The sequence below is a fragment of the Mesoplodon densirostris genome, chromosome 8 (assembly GCF_025265405.1).
Source record: "Mesoplodon densirostris isolate mMesDen1 chromosome 8, mMesDen1 primary haplotype, whole genome shotgun sequence".
Classification (NCBI taxonomy): Eukaryota; Metazoa; Chordata; class Mammalia; order Artiodactyla; family Ziphiidae; genus Mesoplodon; species Mesoplodon densirostris.
This window is the reverse complement of record NC_082668.1, coordinates 19,865,952-19,884,027: the sequence shown is the minus strand read 5'-3', so window position 1 is coordinate 19,884,027 and position 18,076 is coordinate 19,865,952. Positions and strand designations below refer to the sequence as shown.

The 18,076-nt window shown below is 42.4% G+C and overlaps 2 protein-coding genes across 5 annotated transcripts in view; one reads left to right on the top strand and one right to left on the bottom strand.

Annotated features, from left to right (window-relative positions):
- The window catches only part of USP37 (ubiquitin specific peptidase 37), a 98,379-nt gene extending 94,472 nt beyond the window's left edge, over positions 1 to 3,907 (bottom strand). For all 4 annotated transcript variants that reach the window (XM_060106646.1, XM_060106648.1, XM_060106647.1 and 1 more), the window contains exon 1: positions 3,754 to 3,907. The gene's annotated coding sequence lies outside the window, so the exon portion shown is untranslated. The remainder of the gene's footprint in view (positions 1 to 3,753) is intronic.
- Positions 3,908 to 4,155: 248 nt separating this feature from the next.
- The window catches only part of CNOT9 (CCR4-NOT transcription complex subunit 9), a 28,189-nt gene continuing 14,268 nt past the window's right edge, over positions 4,156 to 18,076 (top strand). Inside the window, exons 1-3 of the mRNA XM_060107065.1 lie at positions 4,156 to 4,540; positions 14,790 to 14,969; positions 17,028 to 17,143. Of these exons, the coding sequence (XP_059963048.1) occupies positions 4,517 to 4,540; positions 14,790 to 14,969; positions 17,028 to 17,143 (320 nt within the window). The 5' untranslated portion in view covers positions 4,156 to 4,516. The remainder of the gene's footprint in view (positions 4,541 to 14,789; positions 14,970 to 17,027; positions 17,144 to 18,076) is intronic.

Genomic DNA, 18,076 nt, shown 5'->3' with positions numbered 1-18,076 from the left:
CTTGGTTAATTTACTCCTGCTACATTTTGAAACTAAGAAAGCAATGAAAAAAAGAGTGTATCCTTTGTTGACTTTATAAACATTGTTACATAATGAGGTCTTAAATCTTAAAATACCACTTCCACCATGTGTTGATACAAATTTCAAAGGGTGGGTAAACTTGGCTTTTACTTTTCTTTCAAAACTAACTTCATGGGCTTGTTTCCCAAATTTAGGCCTCTCAAAGCCTCAACTTTCCCTGAAGCTTTACCCAAACATTTCTCACTGCCTTCTTGAATTCTATAATGTCAACTTTAAACTCCTTTGTTCACTTAGTAAAAAATCATTTATTGAGCTACTCCAATCTGTTGGCACTGTGTTAGGGATACACATGTGAATATGACACAGTCCACGCCCTCTTTAAGGGACTCCCCAGACTTCCCTACATTTGTCCTTCCACTGTCATTCAGGCAAAAAGATCTTAGCATCAGCTTTAACCTCATTCTCATTTATCTCAAACACAGTCTTTTCATCACTACTACCCTAATTCAGAAATGCATCACTTTGCCATTCTTCCCACCTAATATTTATTGTGCAACATTTACTAAGCACAGTACTAAGCACCATACATGCATACCTCATAATCGTCACAATAATCCTAAAGGGTGGGGATTATTAATATCTCTATTTTACAAATGAGGAAACTGAGGCTTAGAGGGATCAGGTAATTTATCCATGGTTACAGTCAGTAAGAGACAAAACTAAGTCTAGCACCAGAAGCCATGTTTTTAACCACTACCTTATTGCATCCCCAATGATTTCTAGCAACCACTTTCCAGTCTCCATTCTCTCAAGATTTTCCTATCCAATAAATCCTTTACCCTATAATATCCTTTCTAAAGGACTATTCTTTTTATCTCTTACCAACTAAAGTGTGTCTCCTTAACTTTCTCTCTAAAGGGGGCAGGGGGAGGGTGGAGGGGCCCTGTCTTATTTTCTTTTGTACTCCCAACAAAATAACAGGCATTTAGTAAACGCGAAAATACATGCTACTGATGCTAATTCCCCTCCCAAACATTAAAAAAAGTTTTTTTTATTTTACTGTAGTAAGAATACTTAACATGAGATCTACCCTCTTAACAAATGTTTAAGTGTACAATACAGTATTGTTAACTATAGGTACAATGTTGTACGGCTTATCTCTAGAATTTATTCATCTTGCTTAACTGAAACTTTCTCCCAAACATTTTTAACAGCTCATCACTATCTCTAAAATAAATCCAAATGCTTCTGTGTTTGGCACTCCTACTTTTAATTTTCTATTTCTCAACATAAATCCCGTTTTACACACACAAATTATTAAATTTTAGTATTTTCTTCCATAACTACCACCAACCACTTACTTAAACATGGAATTTTCCTTTATATATTTTTGGAAACCTCATCTTCACTGGTCTCATAGTTTAACCTGCTGTTAAAATATATAAACCACTGCTCTGATTTTTAAGGGCTTTCTTTCCTAAAAAGGTCCATAAAACAAATGCACAAAGAGATAAAATTAGTTTGGTCGCTCAAAGTAAAGAGAGAAGTTGACCTAGATAAAGTTTATCTCCAATTCAAAGAGTTAAAATCTGAATGATTCTATGACATAAGAATGGGTAAAATCATCCAAAGCTGGAAAACCCTTTGGTCTTTTGTGTCCTTTAATTTGTCTGCAGAGTGAAAAAAGCTGCTTGTCATCAGATGACAAGAATATCAGTAAGCTGGTGTTTCCCAAAGACATGATGCTTCTTATAGCAAGCTCCAATTTATTTATTCATTTAACAAATTCTTGAGAAATAGAAATGAAATAGTTCCTAACCCATATTCTAGTAGAAGACACATTTTAAATAATCACACAAGTAAATATATAATTAAAAGTTCTGAAAAATGGTATAAGGTCCAGGCATGATGAAAGATTATAATAGGGTACCTGATTTAAGGACCGGGGTGGGTTTTTAAGCAGAGAAATGATGTGTTACTGCTGAATGGAAAAGTGATGTAGTTTGTTTGGGTCTGGGGAAGAGAGTGAAAGGAGCAAGAATGAAAGAAATTAGGACAACCAGACAGAAGAGTATTGAAGTGATTCGGCTTATAACGACAATTACAATAACAATGAATGCTCACTGGCTACTTACTCTACGTCAGGTGCTTACCATGGTTATTTAATTTAATCCTCATAGCAATCCAATAAGGTGATTATTATTCCCACTTTACAGATGAGAATATAGGAAACATTAAGTCCAGGTGAGAGAGGACTGTGGCTTGAACTAGAAAAGTGCTAATGAAAATGTACAGAAATAGATTCAAGACATATAATGAAAGTAAGAATAAACAGAACCTGAAGAGGGTATAGATACATGGGATGAGGGCTTTCAAGTTTCTAGACTATGTAAATGGATAAATGGATATACCACTTAATGAAATAGGATACCGGAAGAGAAAGCATTTGCGTATGGAGAGAATTAAGACTGGTTTCAGACATGTTATATTTGAAATTCCTAAGAAAAAAAATTAAGTTGAGATGTCAAGCAGACAGTTGGCTATTTAGATCTTGAGCTGAAAACAAAAGGAACACGCTGGAAATAAAACTTCTCATCAATATACAGGTAGAATTTAAAGCACAGGGTGGAAGGGAAGAGTAAAAGGAGAACAACCTAGGACTGAACCCAGATAACCATTTTACTCCATCAAACATCTCTCCCCATGATCATCGATTACTTTGATGTCAACAGGCCTTTCAGTCCTCATTCAACTTTACCTTTCAGCAGAATTCAACATTATTGATAACTTCCTTTACCTTTTCTACCAGACTTGTACTCCTCTATCCGATTACTAAACACCAAGAATCCCTAAGGTGCTCCATCCTAGGTCCCTTTCTTTTCTAGCACTGTACTCTCTTTAGGCAATTTCATCCACATCCATAGCTTCAATTACTACCAACATGACAGATGACATCTATATATTATATACGTTTACCTATATATCCGGCTCAGAGCTCTCCTCTGAGCTCCAACCCAGTATATCCCAACTTGCCTACTTGACATCCTCTGTTAGATAGCTTTTCCTGTTAGAGACTTGTCAGACACTGCCACCCCAAAAAAGGTATTTACACAGAGCCTAAATTTTGAAAGGATTACAAAACCACTACAGGCCAACTCTTCAGACACAGAATTCTGTCATCAATTATCATTTCCTTTCACGGATCATGACCTAAAACAGGTAAACCAGACAACCTGATCTGATGGCTAGAGATGGGGACCAACCAAAGGCACTAAAAAATACAAATCATGCCTTTTAGTGATAAATGGTTAGGAAAGAGAAGGTGAAGAACAGCCAAAAGAGTGAAACAGTATCATATCCCAAGGCCTGATGGAAGTGCGGCAACGGAAGTCACCTGAAGAGATAGCAGGCCTCGCTAAGGGACGAGTGGCGGACGACAACAGTCCCTAGCAAAGAGGGGTCAGGTTCGGGTCGCGGAGGGAGCGAGTGACAGTAAAGACCAAGTCAAAGGAGAGGAAAAGCCTGGGAAAAGACCTAAGTGGAGTACCTGTGAGGCCAGAGGGGGCGTCGCGAGGATGGGGGCGGGCTGAGCAGCAGCGGGGCGAACTCCAGAAGAGTGAACGCCAAGTGGGCGGGCCGCACGGGGTGGGTGGGCCGGGGGAGCCGGGGGAGCCAGGGTTGGGGGGCCAGGGTAAAAAGCCTCAGTTGAGACGCTCGCCGGGCCCACCTTACCTGTGCCTGTGAGTCCAAAGCCTCGGACAGGCCTGCCGGAAGCACGGAGTCCGCACGGAGGGGGAGGAGCCGGGGGTTAGGAAGGAAGGGATATCGGGCACGAAGGAGAGGGGCCGCTCGCTCCCCTAGTCAGGGAGAGCGGCTGATGGCGGGAACTGTGACCACACGCAAACACGCACGCACGCACGCACACCCGACGCGAGCAGATGAGGCGCGTGCGCGCCAGCCTGAAAACTCCGCCCCTTCTACGCCCTCGCCCCGCCCCAGTACCGAGTGAAGTCTCGCCCCAGCCCTGACCGTAGTACGCATGCGCAGTTCCTACTTCACTCATTTTTCGCCCTCCCACCTTTTCCCTCCTACTCAGCCCAGTTGGGCATGCGCACTACTTGTCCTCCCGGGACTGCCCGGCTTTTCCCGCCCTTCACTGGCCTCCGGAGAAGGGTCAGAGTTCACGCCCTTCTCTGGAGATACCTGCTTCAAGCCGGGGATGCGGGGACTAGTAGGTGGCGGATGTCCTTCCGGTCCTGAAACCTAAGGGACAAAGGACAAACTCTAGGACTGTTAACTCCAAGAGCTGGGAGGCGGGAAGAGGTTGTGTGGGCGGGGTCAGGGGTGAAAGGTCAGAGGGGCTGCGGAGGGGCGGAGCGAGCCGGAGGCGGATGGCGGCTGTGGCTGCTCATCTGCTTCAGCGGCCGAGGCGCTGAAGCTGGGACGCGGGTCGGGCGTGTCCGGCGGTGGGAGGAGAGCGGCGGCCGCTCCCAACATGCACAGTCTGGCAACGGCTGCGGTAAGTAACTGGGCCGCCCAGCCTGGGCCCAGAATGCCTCCTCAGCCCAGCGTTTCGGCCTTCTTTCCTAGCTCTCTGTGTCGGGCCGGGAGTCCTGCTCCTCCTGCCCTCAACCCGCGAGGCCCCGGCCCCCTTCCTCGCCGCGCTTGGCTGTGGCGGAGCCGGCCCCCAATTTCCTCGCCGGCCAGCTCCCGCGGCCTCTGACGCCGCGTAGCGCGTTCTTTTCTGGCCCCGGGGCCTGGTCCCGCGGCTGGAGCGCCTCCCTCGCGGCCCGGACGGGCCATTCATTGATTCATTTCGCTGACCACAATTTCAGGGTGCCAGTTACGTGCTTGGCGTTGGAGGGGGCGAGGGGACTTCCGCAGTCCGCCTGACACTGCCCGTGTTCTCGGAACTCCCTGCTTAGGCACATCGCGGCGGGGAAGAAATGGCTTCTAGCTCAAACCACTTGCTTTACAGATGCAAAATCCGAGACCCGGAGAAGCGAATAGTTACTATGTCCGGCTGACGGTTCTCTGCGCTTAAAACCTTTTTTTCACACATCTCATTTTACCAGCGTGATCTTTTACCAAGAAAAACAGATAGTGTAAATTAACCTATGTGAAGTAATCCTGTGGTCTCCCATTGCATTGAGAGAAAATCCAAACTCTTTGCCTTGGCCTACAAGGCCCTCCCTGAACGTTATGTTCCTTACCCAGGTTTTCCGTCACTTGCTCCGCAGGCTCCGGGTACACTGGCTGCCGTTACATCTTTTCTACTTAACGCTTTTCCACTCCAGGTTGCATCTCTTACACACACACACACCCACACACACCCATGTGGGTCCGGCTCCTTTTCCCTCAGGTCTCTGTCTAAATCTCCCTAGAGTTGCCGTCCCTGACCGCCCTATTTAAAGTAGTTCTGTAACCCCCCAACTTTGTTAGAGTACCCTTCAAAGAATTGATCCCAATTTGTAATTCTTGTATTAATTTACTTGTTTGTTATTTGTCCCCCTTTTGAGGTCAGGGACAGGGATCATGTGGGTCCTGTTTATATGGTTACTCCAGTGCCAGGTCAGTTCCTGGCACCAAGTAAGGGCTCAAATATTTTGCTGAATGACGCCGTATAGATGAGGGAGGTGACTACTGAGAACAAATGGCCGTAATGGGCAGACAGGATCTTGTGATTCGAGCATATTCTTCTGAATGCCCGTCCAACTTTTTCAGTTTCACCAAGGTGAAGTGACTTAAGGAGAGAGTAATATACTAAAGTTGCATTACCAGGCAAAATAACATAAATCCTAAATAGAGGACAAAAGTTGCCTTAACTTTAAATTTAAAGTCAGAAAGTGAGCTGAGTGTGACTAGGCTATAGACAGCATTGTCATTTCCAGGGCAGGCGGCATCTCTGCCTCCTGGCACCATGTTTGTAAAGTGTTTGTAACTTTTCACAGAGAGAGGTACCTTTTTTTTTTTTTTCCCGCGGTACGCGGGCCTCTCACTGCCGTGGCCTCTCCCGCCACGGAGCACAGGCTCCGGACACGCAGGCTCAGCGGCCATGACTCACGGGCCCAGCCGCTCCGCGGTATGCGGGATCCCCCCGGACCAGGGCACGAACCCGCGTCCCCTGCATCGGCAGGCAGACTCCCAACCACCGCGCCACCAGAGAAGCCCGAGAGGTACCTTTGATATATCTCTTAACTAGGTGACTGCAATTTCCCCAGCTTTTTTGTTTCTTCCAGATTTTACATGTAATATGGGAAGAAGCTAGTCAGAAAATGAGGTTGTTGCTGGTAGGAGGGGGGCAGGTTAAACAAAGGATTCTGCTAAGGTTGGCTCATCCATCTCTCAAAATCTGATTGTCTTCTCTAGGCTTTGATACCAAGCTGCTCTTTCCCCTGTGCCTCCCCAGACTCTACCTATTCAGTTCCTTTTCAGTTGCTCCCTAATACATCTTTTGAACAGCCATTAAGAGCTGTTGTTCATTACTTAAAATACTCAGTACGTGTTTCTTCAAGTAAATTTACAGCGCCTTACCTTTATTTAGAAATTGAGCTTTTGGTACTTTTTCACCTGTTATGCTGTTTGGACTACACAAAAGCTCTGACAAGTTCATTTGTACCACTCATTCACTGGAATATTTGGTTAGTGAATCTGAAGCAAAAAAAAGTTGAGCCACCTCTTTCCCAACCCTTAATGCCTTCCATTAGGCTAAACTGCCTGTGTTATTCTGATCTGGGTAAAGGGACACTAGAGGTATATATCCCTCACTAAAAATTGAGGAGTTAATAATACATGCAGCAGTGCCTGCAGTAATCTAAACCGCTTGAGAAGATGCTTACTTTTTGTCTCATGATGAAAATTTGTGTGTATCTTTATTTCTTTTTTTAAATAACAAGTAAATCACTTCAGCTAGGGAGATAGTACTATCAAAGGAGAATGTGATCACATACGAATGCAGGATGTTATTCACTAGATGGAGGAACTGAGATCATTTGGGATGTGTCTTAAATTTTTACTCTTTCCTTTAGTATTTTATTATGCCAGCAATTTGTAGTATAGTGGACTCTTCTCTTTCTTTGCAGAATACATCCTAACATCTTCATTATTGCCATCACAGAATATAATTTCTTTTTCACATCTACTAAATAGAAATAGAAATACCCCACAGGATTGTATTAAATAAGAATAAGAAAGTGCTCAGTGGTTGGCTAGGTTCATTCATTGGTTAAAAGACTTGCTCCCTGGGGCTTCCCTGGTGGTGCAGTGGTTGAGAGGCCGCCTGCCGATGCAGGGGACACGGGTTCGTGCCCCGGTCCGGGAAGATCCCGCATGCCGCGGAGTGGCTGGGCCCATGAGCCGTGGCCGCTGAGCCTGCGCATCCGGAGCCTGTGCTCTGCAGCGGGAGAGGCCACAGCAGTGAGAGGCCCGCGTACGGCAAAAAAAAAAAAAAAGACTTGCTCCCAGACTTCAGCCTTGGGACTCTAATTCTTGCCTCAGCAAAGTAACAGATCACCTGTTATGGACCTTGAAGACTGCTTCAGCTTAATAGTACCACAGATCTTCACATACCATGCGTCTTTTGTAATGAATGTTATGCTAGTGATCTAAAACAGCCAAACGTAAACCTTTAGGAGATGCATTGGGTATGCTTTGTTTTTTGTTTTTTTTCCCCACTAATTTCCAGTGGCAATTCTGACATCCTTAAACCCTTGCTTTTTCCTCACTTTCCACGTAACCAGCAGCTGCATTAGTCATTTTATATCTCTGTTGAAGCAGTGCTAGACCCCTCCTCTTTGGCAAGTAGAAAGAACATTATGCACTCTGAAGGATCTAATTCAAACAGCTGTCTCCTATTGAAGATTTAAGCAAATTAACCAACTTTTCTTTGTTTATTCACTTCCATTTTAAAAAAATTATTTTGGGGCTTCCCTGGTGGCGCAGTGGTTGAGAGTCCACCTGCCGATGCAGGGGACATGGGATCATGCCCCGGTCTAAGAGGATCCTACATGCCACGGAGCGGCTGGGCCCGTGAGCCATGGCCACTGAGCCTACGAGTCTGGAGCCTGTGCTCCGCAACGGGAGAGGCCACAACAGTGAGAGGCCCGCCTACCACAAAAAAAAAAAAAAAAAAAAAGTTATTTTGAAGAACATTCTGGCCCTTATTTTATAAAGATATGAGGATAGTTAAGCTAATTTAGTGTTTCCCTTTGGCACTATTAAGAAAGGTGTTTTCTTGCTATATCATCATTATGTAGACACCCAAAGCCACGTGTTGAGTCATCTCCAGACTTCAGAAATAATCTCTATTTCAATCTAATTCCATTTTTTATTCACAATCATGTATTCATTGATAAGAAAACCAACAGCTGCTTTGGTCCTCGAACATGAAATTTTATTGATAGATTTGGCTATTTTCTGTTTAAGAGAGCCATCAACAACAATTTTTTAGTTTACTGAAGAGGGGGGATCATATTTCTTTCGCATTTATGGGTAAATGTGGATCTTTTCTAAGTTCTAAATATCTTCTTTTCACATTCTGTTAAGGTTTTTCGGAAGTGGAAGACCAACTATCAGTGCCCTGTGTTAGTGACACTTGGAGTTAACCATTGGTGACTCACGTTGATAAATGTCTTATTAAGCTTCACTGAAAGAAAAAAGTTACTTGAAATACATTTTCCACATACAAACCAATAAACAGGAAGGAGGAGAATGAGTCCCTCCTAGTTGATAGTACAGACATTTTTTAACACATCTGTTAAAAGGAAAGGACCACTGACTCTAAGCAGGTTATAGCTAAAAGTATATAGTTACATGTAATTGATCTTGTTTTTGATGTTGGAAGTGTTGAGGGTGATAACTAATAGTCCAAATCAGACTTCTCATAAATGACTTTGCCTCTGGGTATGTTAATTGAACCCACTATTTACTCAAATCCAACTGTAACAGAATATCAAACTTAAACTTCTGTATTGGGTTCTTAAATAATTCAACTTGGAGGAATATTTGTGATTTCAGTCCTGTAGACCAAGTAGGACTCACTGATTCTAGAGAGAAGTAGACTAGAGTTTAAATGTAATTCTGCCATATACTTGCTTGTGTAAACTTTAGTATATTAAACCTCTCTGAACCTGTTTCCTCTTAGAATTTTGAGAATAATTTGAGGTAATCCACAGTGACTGGCACATAGTATGTTCGGTAAACATTGCCTCCTATTAAAAGTTCCTAGAAAAATCAAACCTAGTCTATAATAGAGGGCTGAGTGTGGGGTTTTCTGAAAGGAGTATAGGGAATTTGGGGGGGATAATGGAATGCCCAGTAATGTATCTTGATTGTGGTGGTGGTTACTTGGGCATATAGGTTTCTCAAAATTCACTGAAATGTGCACTTTAATGGGTGCACTTAAAAGTTGTATGCAAATTGTACCTCAATAAAATTGATTTTTTTGTAGCCAGTTAGATTAGTCTCTCACTTGTAACTAAAGAAATTTTTGAGATTTTAGAGCTGAGACTTTGATAATTAATTTAGTTCCCTCATATAACCAATGATAAAATGGAGGCTTAGAAAAGTCAATGATTTATTCTAGGTCACACAATTGTAAAAATGGCAAAACTGTTTTGAAGCCACTTCTAGCTCCCAATCCAGTGTGCATTCCAGTTATGTACTTGTGTAGTTACTTGCAAATCAAGGTCTTTCCTATTATTTTTATTTTTATTTATTTTAAATTCTTCTTTGGCCTCACCACACACGGCTTGCAGGATTTTAGTTCCCCAATCCCTGGATCAAACCCGGGCCCCCTGCAGTAGAAGGTCAGAGTCCTAAACACTGGACCACCAGGGAATTCCCAAGGTCTTTCTTATTCTTAAACTTGATAAACATGTTCTTAATTTTAGGTCTATAGAATGGGTACAGGCAAGATCTATGAATTCCCTGAAATTATGTATAAATTTTAGGTAAAAATAAATTATGTGCAAAACAATTTGAAATTGTGTATTTTTCTAAGGAAAATATCCAGAGATTTCAATTCAAGAAATGCTAACCTCTGCTCTTGTGGTAGTATCCTGCCGTTATTGTTAATGTGTTTAAGTTAGGTGGTCTCCAAAAGGGAAATCAGATAAATTTGCTTCTCTGCCCCTGGACAGTGTGTGCTAATAGATTGTATCAGCCACAGCCTCAGAAATGTATTAGTAAATTATAAATTTAAAGAATTATAGCAATTGAACTAGGAATCTTTAGAGGTAATCTTTAAATAGAGAATTGGAGGAGGAGGAAGTCTGCCCACCCTTTACTCATAGTTCCATCAGTTGTAAAATGAGGGTGATAACCACGGTGCTGTAATCATTCAATGAAACCATGTTTTTTAAAAGTACAATACAGGGACTTCCCTGGTGGCACAGTGGTTAAGAATCCGCCTGCCAATGCAGAGAACACAGGTTTGATCCCTGGTCTGGGAAGATCCCACATGCCGCAGAGCAACTAAGCCCCTGTGCCACAAGTACTGACCCTGCGCTCTGGAGCCGAGCCCGCGTGCCACAACTACTGAAGCCCTCGCACCTAGAGCCCGTGCTCTGCAATAAGAGTAGCCACCATAATGAGAAGCCTGCGCACCGCAACAAAGAGTAGCCCCGGCTCGCTGCAACTAGAGAAAGCCTGTGTGCAGCAACGAGCACCAAACACAGCCAATAAATAAATTAATTAATTTAAATAAATAAATAAATAGGGCTTCCCTGGTGGCGCAGTGGTTGAGAATCTGCCCTGCCGATGCAGGGGACACGGGTTCATGCCCCGGTCCGGGAAGATCCCACGTGCCACGGAGTGGCTGGGCCCGTGAGCCATGGCCACTGAGCCTGTGCGTCCGGAGGCTATGCTCCGCAACGGTAGAGGCCACAACAGTGAGAGGCCCGCGTACCGCAAACAAACAAACAAACAAATAAATAAAGTACAATACAGTTCCCTCTCTTTCCTCATCTACCCCACCCCCTGTTTTACTTCCCACTCCCTTTTAGGAAGGCATCAATTTTCAGATTCTAACATTTTTGTGACAGATGTGCCTAAATGATCTTTGGGATTCAGAAGGAGAGTCAGATGCATTTGGGGTTTTTATTACCATCAAGATCTAGTAAGATGCTGGAGTTGTGCTTTGGGGCTTTATTCAGGGATGAAGTCCAAAGTATTTTATCAATTGTCTGATAATATAAGTTAATATAGAAATTAGTGCGTAATTCAAAATATAAAAATATGGGCATTCCTTGGCGGTCCAGTGGTTAGGACTCGGCGCTTTCACTGCCAGGGCCCGGGTTCCAAGATCCTTCAAAGCAAGCAGCACGGCCAAAAAAAAAAAAAAAAAAAGTAAAAGTACTTCCTTTTTATTCTCCAAAATAACTAAGTTTCCTTGTGTGTTATAAAATTACTTGTTGATGTAGGTAGGGAAGGGGTGTGTGTGTGTGTTGGTGGTTATCACTAGCTGAATTATGCCCATCTGAGCCATGATTTGACATAGGGAACTATGTCAAACTATTTCACTGACTTTTCCCATTAAAATGATGGTTATTAAGTACCTCATAATCTCAATAAGTAGAGAATTTCTCTTAGTATCAATGATATTGTTCATGGGTGCTGATTGTTTTTCAGATTCTGCTGAACTAACAGCAGTAACATTTTAATTTTTGTCTGAGATTTTTATATATTTCCTATCTCTTTTGTCTAGGTCACAGGAAATAGTTTTTTGGAAAGTTGTGTTTAGATCAAACCTAATCTTTCAGGCAAGTGAGAAGCAGCATCAGCAAGGCAGTTAAGAGTATGGACTCTGCTGCCAGACCGCCTGAATTCAAATCCTAGGCTTTGCCACTTAACTTTTAAATAACTTCTCAGTTTTCTCATCTATGAAATGAGGGTGGTAATGACAAGTATTTATTTAAGACAGTGCCTAACAGAGTAAGCACTATGTATGTGAGCTCTCACTTTTATTTTAAGAAATAAGTGTATTCATCCGATAACAAATAGGTATTCAGTGGGTTTAAACTAACTCCTCCTATTAAATTTGGGGCAAAATTCACCAGGGGTGATGAAAAGGAGGGTCCCTACCTCAGATATTTCCTGGTACCAAACTGCCCTGACTGCTTTCTCGTTGTTAGAGTGGCTGCAGAACTCATCTCTAAGCTTATACCTGAGGGCCACGTTACCACCCACCTGACGTCCCTAGCTCTCTTAGAACTAAAGTCCAGTGGAGGCTGGAGTTCCCACAAGCAACTTCAGAAGTTGGAGTATTACTGGCAGCAGGTGGTCATGGCCTTAGGGACCTAAGTAGGCACCAAATACTGACCCTCCAGAGTGCCAGCACCACTCCAGGGGCACGATCTCCTCTGCTGTAGTCAAGCCAGCTCTGGAAACGTAATATGTGGAGGTAGGACCTGGTGTTCAGAAGCCACAGTATGCTGACTGGTGTCTACCAGTGCAGCCTGGCGTTGTTCACCTAGGGTTCCCCAGGACAGGATAGGGTACAGGGTGCTGGGTACAAGTCACACATTGGCTTTAGAGAGGGTGATGGAGTTTACTGATGGTGGTGTCTGGATGACAGGCCTCTAGGAATGAGTAATGACTAATCAGGATAGATACTATATTGCTGGAGCATTGTCTGTGGGGCCCTCTTTAGGATTGTGGGTCATCCAAGAGACTGTGGGCAGGAAACCCAAAGCTAAAATTTTAGCCCTTGTTTCTGCTGAGCTTTTAAAGTGATGCAATACTCTAAATGTAAACATGCCCTATCTTCTGGTGGGAGTTACATTTCCAAAAATAATTTTTAAAGTCAAGGGCCTATCTGTGGCAATATAGAAAAGTCAAGTGCTTGGACCATACTGTTTTTGCTGTTGGGAGTGGAGGGCAGGAAAACTATTCCTTCTACATCATATAGGAGCCTATGTTTTCTTGAGGAGCATCACGGGTGGGAATTACAAAACAGCTTTTAGCAGATTACTCTGAGGCACTTAAAGAGGACTTAAAAACAGCTTTTAGCAGATTACTCTGAGGCACTTAAAGAGGACTTAAGTTACATGGTATTTTAGTCTGTTTAGCAGAACACCTTGTGGTTCATTCTAGCAAGCAAGAGAAATGATAAACGTTAAACTAAAAGCTTCTAATCAAGCTTCCATTTGTAGAAGGCAATTGTTCAGCTTGAGTAAATGTGACTACTCCTCAAAGACCATCTTAGACTTCATTCTGTTCTTCAGCAAAGACAGTTGTCCTTTTTGTTACTCATTTTTATACCTGTGCGATGGGTAGGTCATCGTTCTATCACACTAAGGTGTAGTGGGAACATGTGCATAGTGTGAGAAGCTAGTGTAATATGGTTCAAGAAAGATTGGAATATGCAACTTTTGTATTTGGGTGAATTGAGCAAGTTAATTCCTCTGAGCATTAGTAGTTTCATCTGCAAGTGTCGATCCCTTTTTTCTGTCTACCTACCCTACAATTCCTCATGGTTTGGGGGGAAATTAAGTGAGAAAATATTGGGCTAGGGATGGAAATCACCATGAATTTGTTAGGACTTTAGAGCCAGAAATAGCAATGGTAATCATTTTTCTAATCTCCCATCTTATCTTCCAGATAACAGTAGTTAAGGGACTTAACCAAGGTAACAAGCCTATTTGACAAATGTGAAGAATTATAGATGTGCTCAAATTTTTTGGAATATTGAGATTCTTTAGCACAATAAAGAAAGCCTGTTCTGTTTATATAGTCCCTACACGAGTAAGGAATGAATGAATCTCCGAGGGGTGGAGGTACTGTATGTATAAGAATCATCAGACGGGGGAGCTTTTCCAAATTACATAGATTTTCTGCTTCATGGAGGGGGATGCTGGAATTACTGGGGAAGGAAGAGCAATGGGGGGGAGGGCTTTTTTTTCTTTCAAAAACCATCATAGGCACATGGTTAAAAAAAAAAGAGTTTAAACTATATGCAGAAGATTTTATTGTATACAATGACAAGTAGGTCTCCCATATAGATTCCAACCTTAGAGGTAACTACTGTTAACAGTTTCTTATGTGTACTTCTAGAAATGTTGTATATAAATATATAAGAATATATGTGTGTGTTAATGGAAGCGTATATGCTGTTCTGCACCCTTTTGGGTTTTTTTTTGTTTGTTTCTTATTTAGTATCAGCACAGTATAGAGCTAACTCTTTTAAGGGGCTATGTAGTATTCCATATAAAAATGTACCCCTGTATATTTAACCAGTTCCTTATTGTTAGATGTTGATAGACTTCAAGTTTTCTGCTTTTAAAATAGTGCAACAGTAAACATTCTGGTATATCTTCAGTACAGCCCAAGTAGACCTGTAGGATAAGTTTCTAAACATGGAATTATTAAAAAGTGTATGCCTTGGGCCTCCCTGGTGGCGCAAGTGGTTGAGAGTCCGCCTGCCGATGCAGGGGATACGGGTTCGTGCCCCGGTCTGGGAGGATCCCATATGCCGCGGAGCGGCTGGGCCCATGAGCCATGGCCGCTGAGCCTGCGCGTCCGGAGCCTGTGCTCCGCAACGGGGGAGGCCACAACAGTGAGAGGCCCGCATACCGCAAAAAAAAAAAAAAAAAAAAAAAGTGTATGCCTTTTAGATTTTGATAGATTGAATTCACTTACATCAAGTATATGTATTTAGAAAAGCTCCCCTGGTATTTACAAAAAATATGTTCCCTCCAAAGGCGACTGCAGAGTAAGACTTGATTTGACTCTAATGAAACTCACGTTTACTTTCTTGTTTTCACTTGAAGCCTGTGCCTACTGCACTGGCTCAGGTGGATAGAGAGAAGATCTATCAGTGGATCAATGAGCTGTCCAGTCCTGAGACAAGGGAAAATGCTTTGCTGGAGTTAAGTAAAAAGCGAGAATCTGTTCCTGACCTTGCACCCATGCTGTGGCATTCATTTGGTACTATTGCAGCACTTTTACAGGTGGGTATACATCCATGAGTTGCATGTCATTCCTGTTTATCACACTTGTATCTCTCTGCCTTTGCCCAAATGATTATGAAAACTTTGGTAGGATGGTTTTTTCTTCTTATTATTTTTTTAAACTTTATTTATTTTTTTATATAAATTTATTTATTCATTTGTTTTTGGCTGTGTTGGGTCTTCATTGCTGCGCAGGGGCTTTCTCTAGTTGCGGTGAGTGGGAGCTGCTCTTCATTGAAGTGCACAGGCTTCTTATTGTGGTGGCTTCTCTTGTTGCAGAGCACGGGCTCTAGGCGTGCAGGCCTCAGTAGTTGTGGCATGCAGGCTCAGTAGTTGTGGTGCACAGGCTTAGTTGCTCCGCGGCATGTGGGGTCTTACTGGACCAGGGATCGAACCCATGTCCCCTGCCCTGGGCAGGCGGATTCTTAACCACTGCGCCATCAGGGAAGTCCTAAACTTTATTTTTTTTAATTAGTTTATTTATTTATTGTGGCTGCACTGGGTCTTCATTTCAGCGCGTGGGCTCTTTGTTGTGGCGTGCGAGCTTTTCTACTCGCGGTGCATGGGCTCTAGAGCATGCGGGCTTAGTAGCTGCAGTGCGCGGGCTTAGCTGTGGTATGTGGGATTTTAGTTCCCCGACCAGGAATCGTACCCAGGCCCCCTGCATTGGGAGCACGGAGCCTTAACCAGTGGACCACCAGGGAAGTCCCAGAATTTTTTTTTTTTTTTTTTTTTTTTTTTTTTTTTTTGGTACGCGGGCCTCTCACTGTTGTGGCCTCTCCCGTTGCGTAGCACAGGCTCTGGACGCACAGGCTCAGCGGCCATGGCTCACGGGCCCAGCCGCTCTGCGGCATGTGGGATCCTCCGGGACCGGGGCACGAACCCGTGTCCCCTGCATTGGCAGGCGGACTCTCAACCACTGCACCACCAGGGAAGCCCTGTTTTTTTTTTAATGTTAGCATTTGTAACAATCTGTTTTAGAAAAGTCTAAGGTACTTGTTAAAATGCAGATTCTTGGATCCTACCCAAGAGATTTGATTTATTTAGTCTAAGATGAAAAATCTATTTTTAACAGGCAGCTCCCCCACACCCACGTGATTCCAATGCATGTGGTGTAAGAACTACACTTTGAGAAACACAACTTTAGGAGTGCTACAAAATAATATTTGCTACATGGTGGTGGGGATGGAAAGGAAGGTATAAGAACTGAAAGGTATATTCTGGGGAAAGAAAATGTTAAGATAAAGGTATAACAGCTGTAGGATTAAAGGTGGATATTCTTGTACATTGAAGAATAAATAACTGAAATTTGGTTCTGACCAGAACGGTCATTTGTGGGGAACAATTTGATATGGTATAGTCCTAAGAACCAAGATAGAATGATTATCCTTTAAAGTATTGTCCATAATTCCCAATAATTATATTAATTTTTTTAAATCTGTTAAGTAAATTCATATTCTGTCCCTACAACACGTACCCAAGAAACTAAACTTTCTTATAGGAACATTTTCTGTGTAAAAGTTTTACAATTAAATTAAATGGAATTGTGTTCAGCAAATCATCGCCTTTCGACAGAGAATACATATATTCCCTGCTGTTTGTACATATCCCCACACATATACCCATGTTCTTATCTCCCCCTTTTTGCAGTTGCTACCTGACCAAACAAAGTTTTTTATGAGTCACTGTGGTTGATTTACTAACACTTTCTGGCTAGCTGTCTCATCACTGCAACTAAAAGTAGGGTGTTGACAAAAGGGGGGGATTATAAATATGAGTCCCTCAAGTGAAAGCCTCAACGGATGATGCAGGATATAGCAGGAAGTGTGGTTGACCACAGTTGCCTCCATAGAGATCTTCCTAGAGATACATGTAGAAATGTCTCAGATAGTCTCAGTCAGGTATATTTATGATGAAAGGATAGGAGTATTGTTTATTTCTTCCCCCTCTTTGATGGTTCGGTTCTTATAGGATACGTGGAATTAAAGTTGTTTGTTTTCATACCATGGGAATTAAAACTTATTCCTTGTTCATCTGGTGCTGATTTCCATTTTTTAGGAAATTGTAAATATTTATCCATCTATCAACCCACCCACCTTGACAGCACACCAATCTAACAGAGTTTGCAACGCTCTGGCATTATTGCAATGTGTAGCGTCACACCCAGAAACCAGGTAAATACTTTGAATGAGTGTGTGGGTAGAGGTTTGTATTGAATGTGGTCCTAACTTCTGAATGATGAGAGGAGGGTCATGCAGTAGGGTGCACGTGTGTGGGTGTGGATCTTCGGGACTCTTCTTTTACTTTTTTTTTTTCCTCAAGAATTTCCGGTCTCTAATTCACCAGATTTTAGTGTAGTAACAATGTGGTATTGTTTAACATGTTCTTTTATAATTAATTTTTTGCCTTTTCAAATTATGGTAGAATATAAATAATGTAAAATTTATCATTTGAACCATTTTAAAGTATACAGTTCAGTAGTACTAAATACATTCATAATGTGCCATCATCACCACCATCCATTTCCATAATTCTATTCATCCTGTAAAACTTAAACTCTATACCCATTAAACAATAACTCCCCATTCCCCTGCCCCCCAGCCCCTGGCAACTACCATTCTACTTTCCATCTATGATTTTGACTATTCTGAGTACCTCGTTATAAATGGAATCTTATAGTATTTGTCTTTTTGTGATTGGCTTACTTCACTCACCATAATGTCCTCAAGGTTCGCCCATATTATAGCATATGTCAGAATTTCCTTCCTTTTTAAGTCTGAATAGTATTCCATTGTCTTATTTACTTTTTATGCATTGGTAGCAAGGAACTTTAAAGGAGTGGTGGTCACCTCTCAGGAAAGGTCAGGCATACAGCTACTTCTCCCTCCTGAATCCATGGTAGGCGTCACTGTGCCACGTGTTAGGCACAGTGCATGGCATTTAGTAGTTCAGTTAGTATTTGAACTCAGCACTTTTTTCTCACATAGTAAGCCAGATTTGGCTTCAGAATCTTTTTTAACACAGGATTTTAGGCAACCTCTGTAATAAATGAGAATTGGCATTCAAATTGAGACACTTTTGCCTTCCTGCTATATCTGACAAATTAA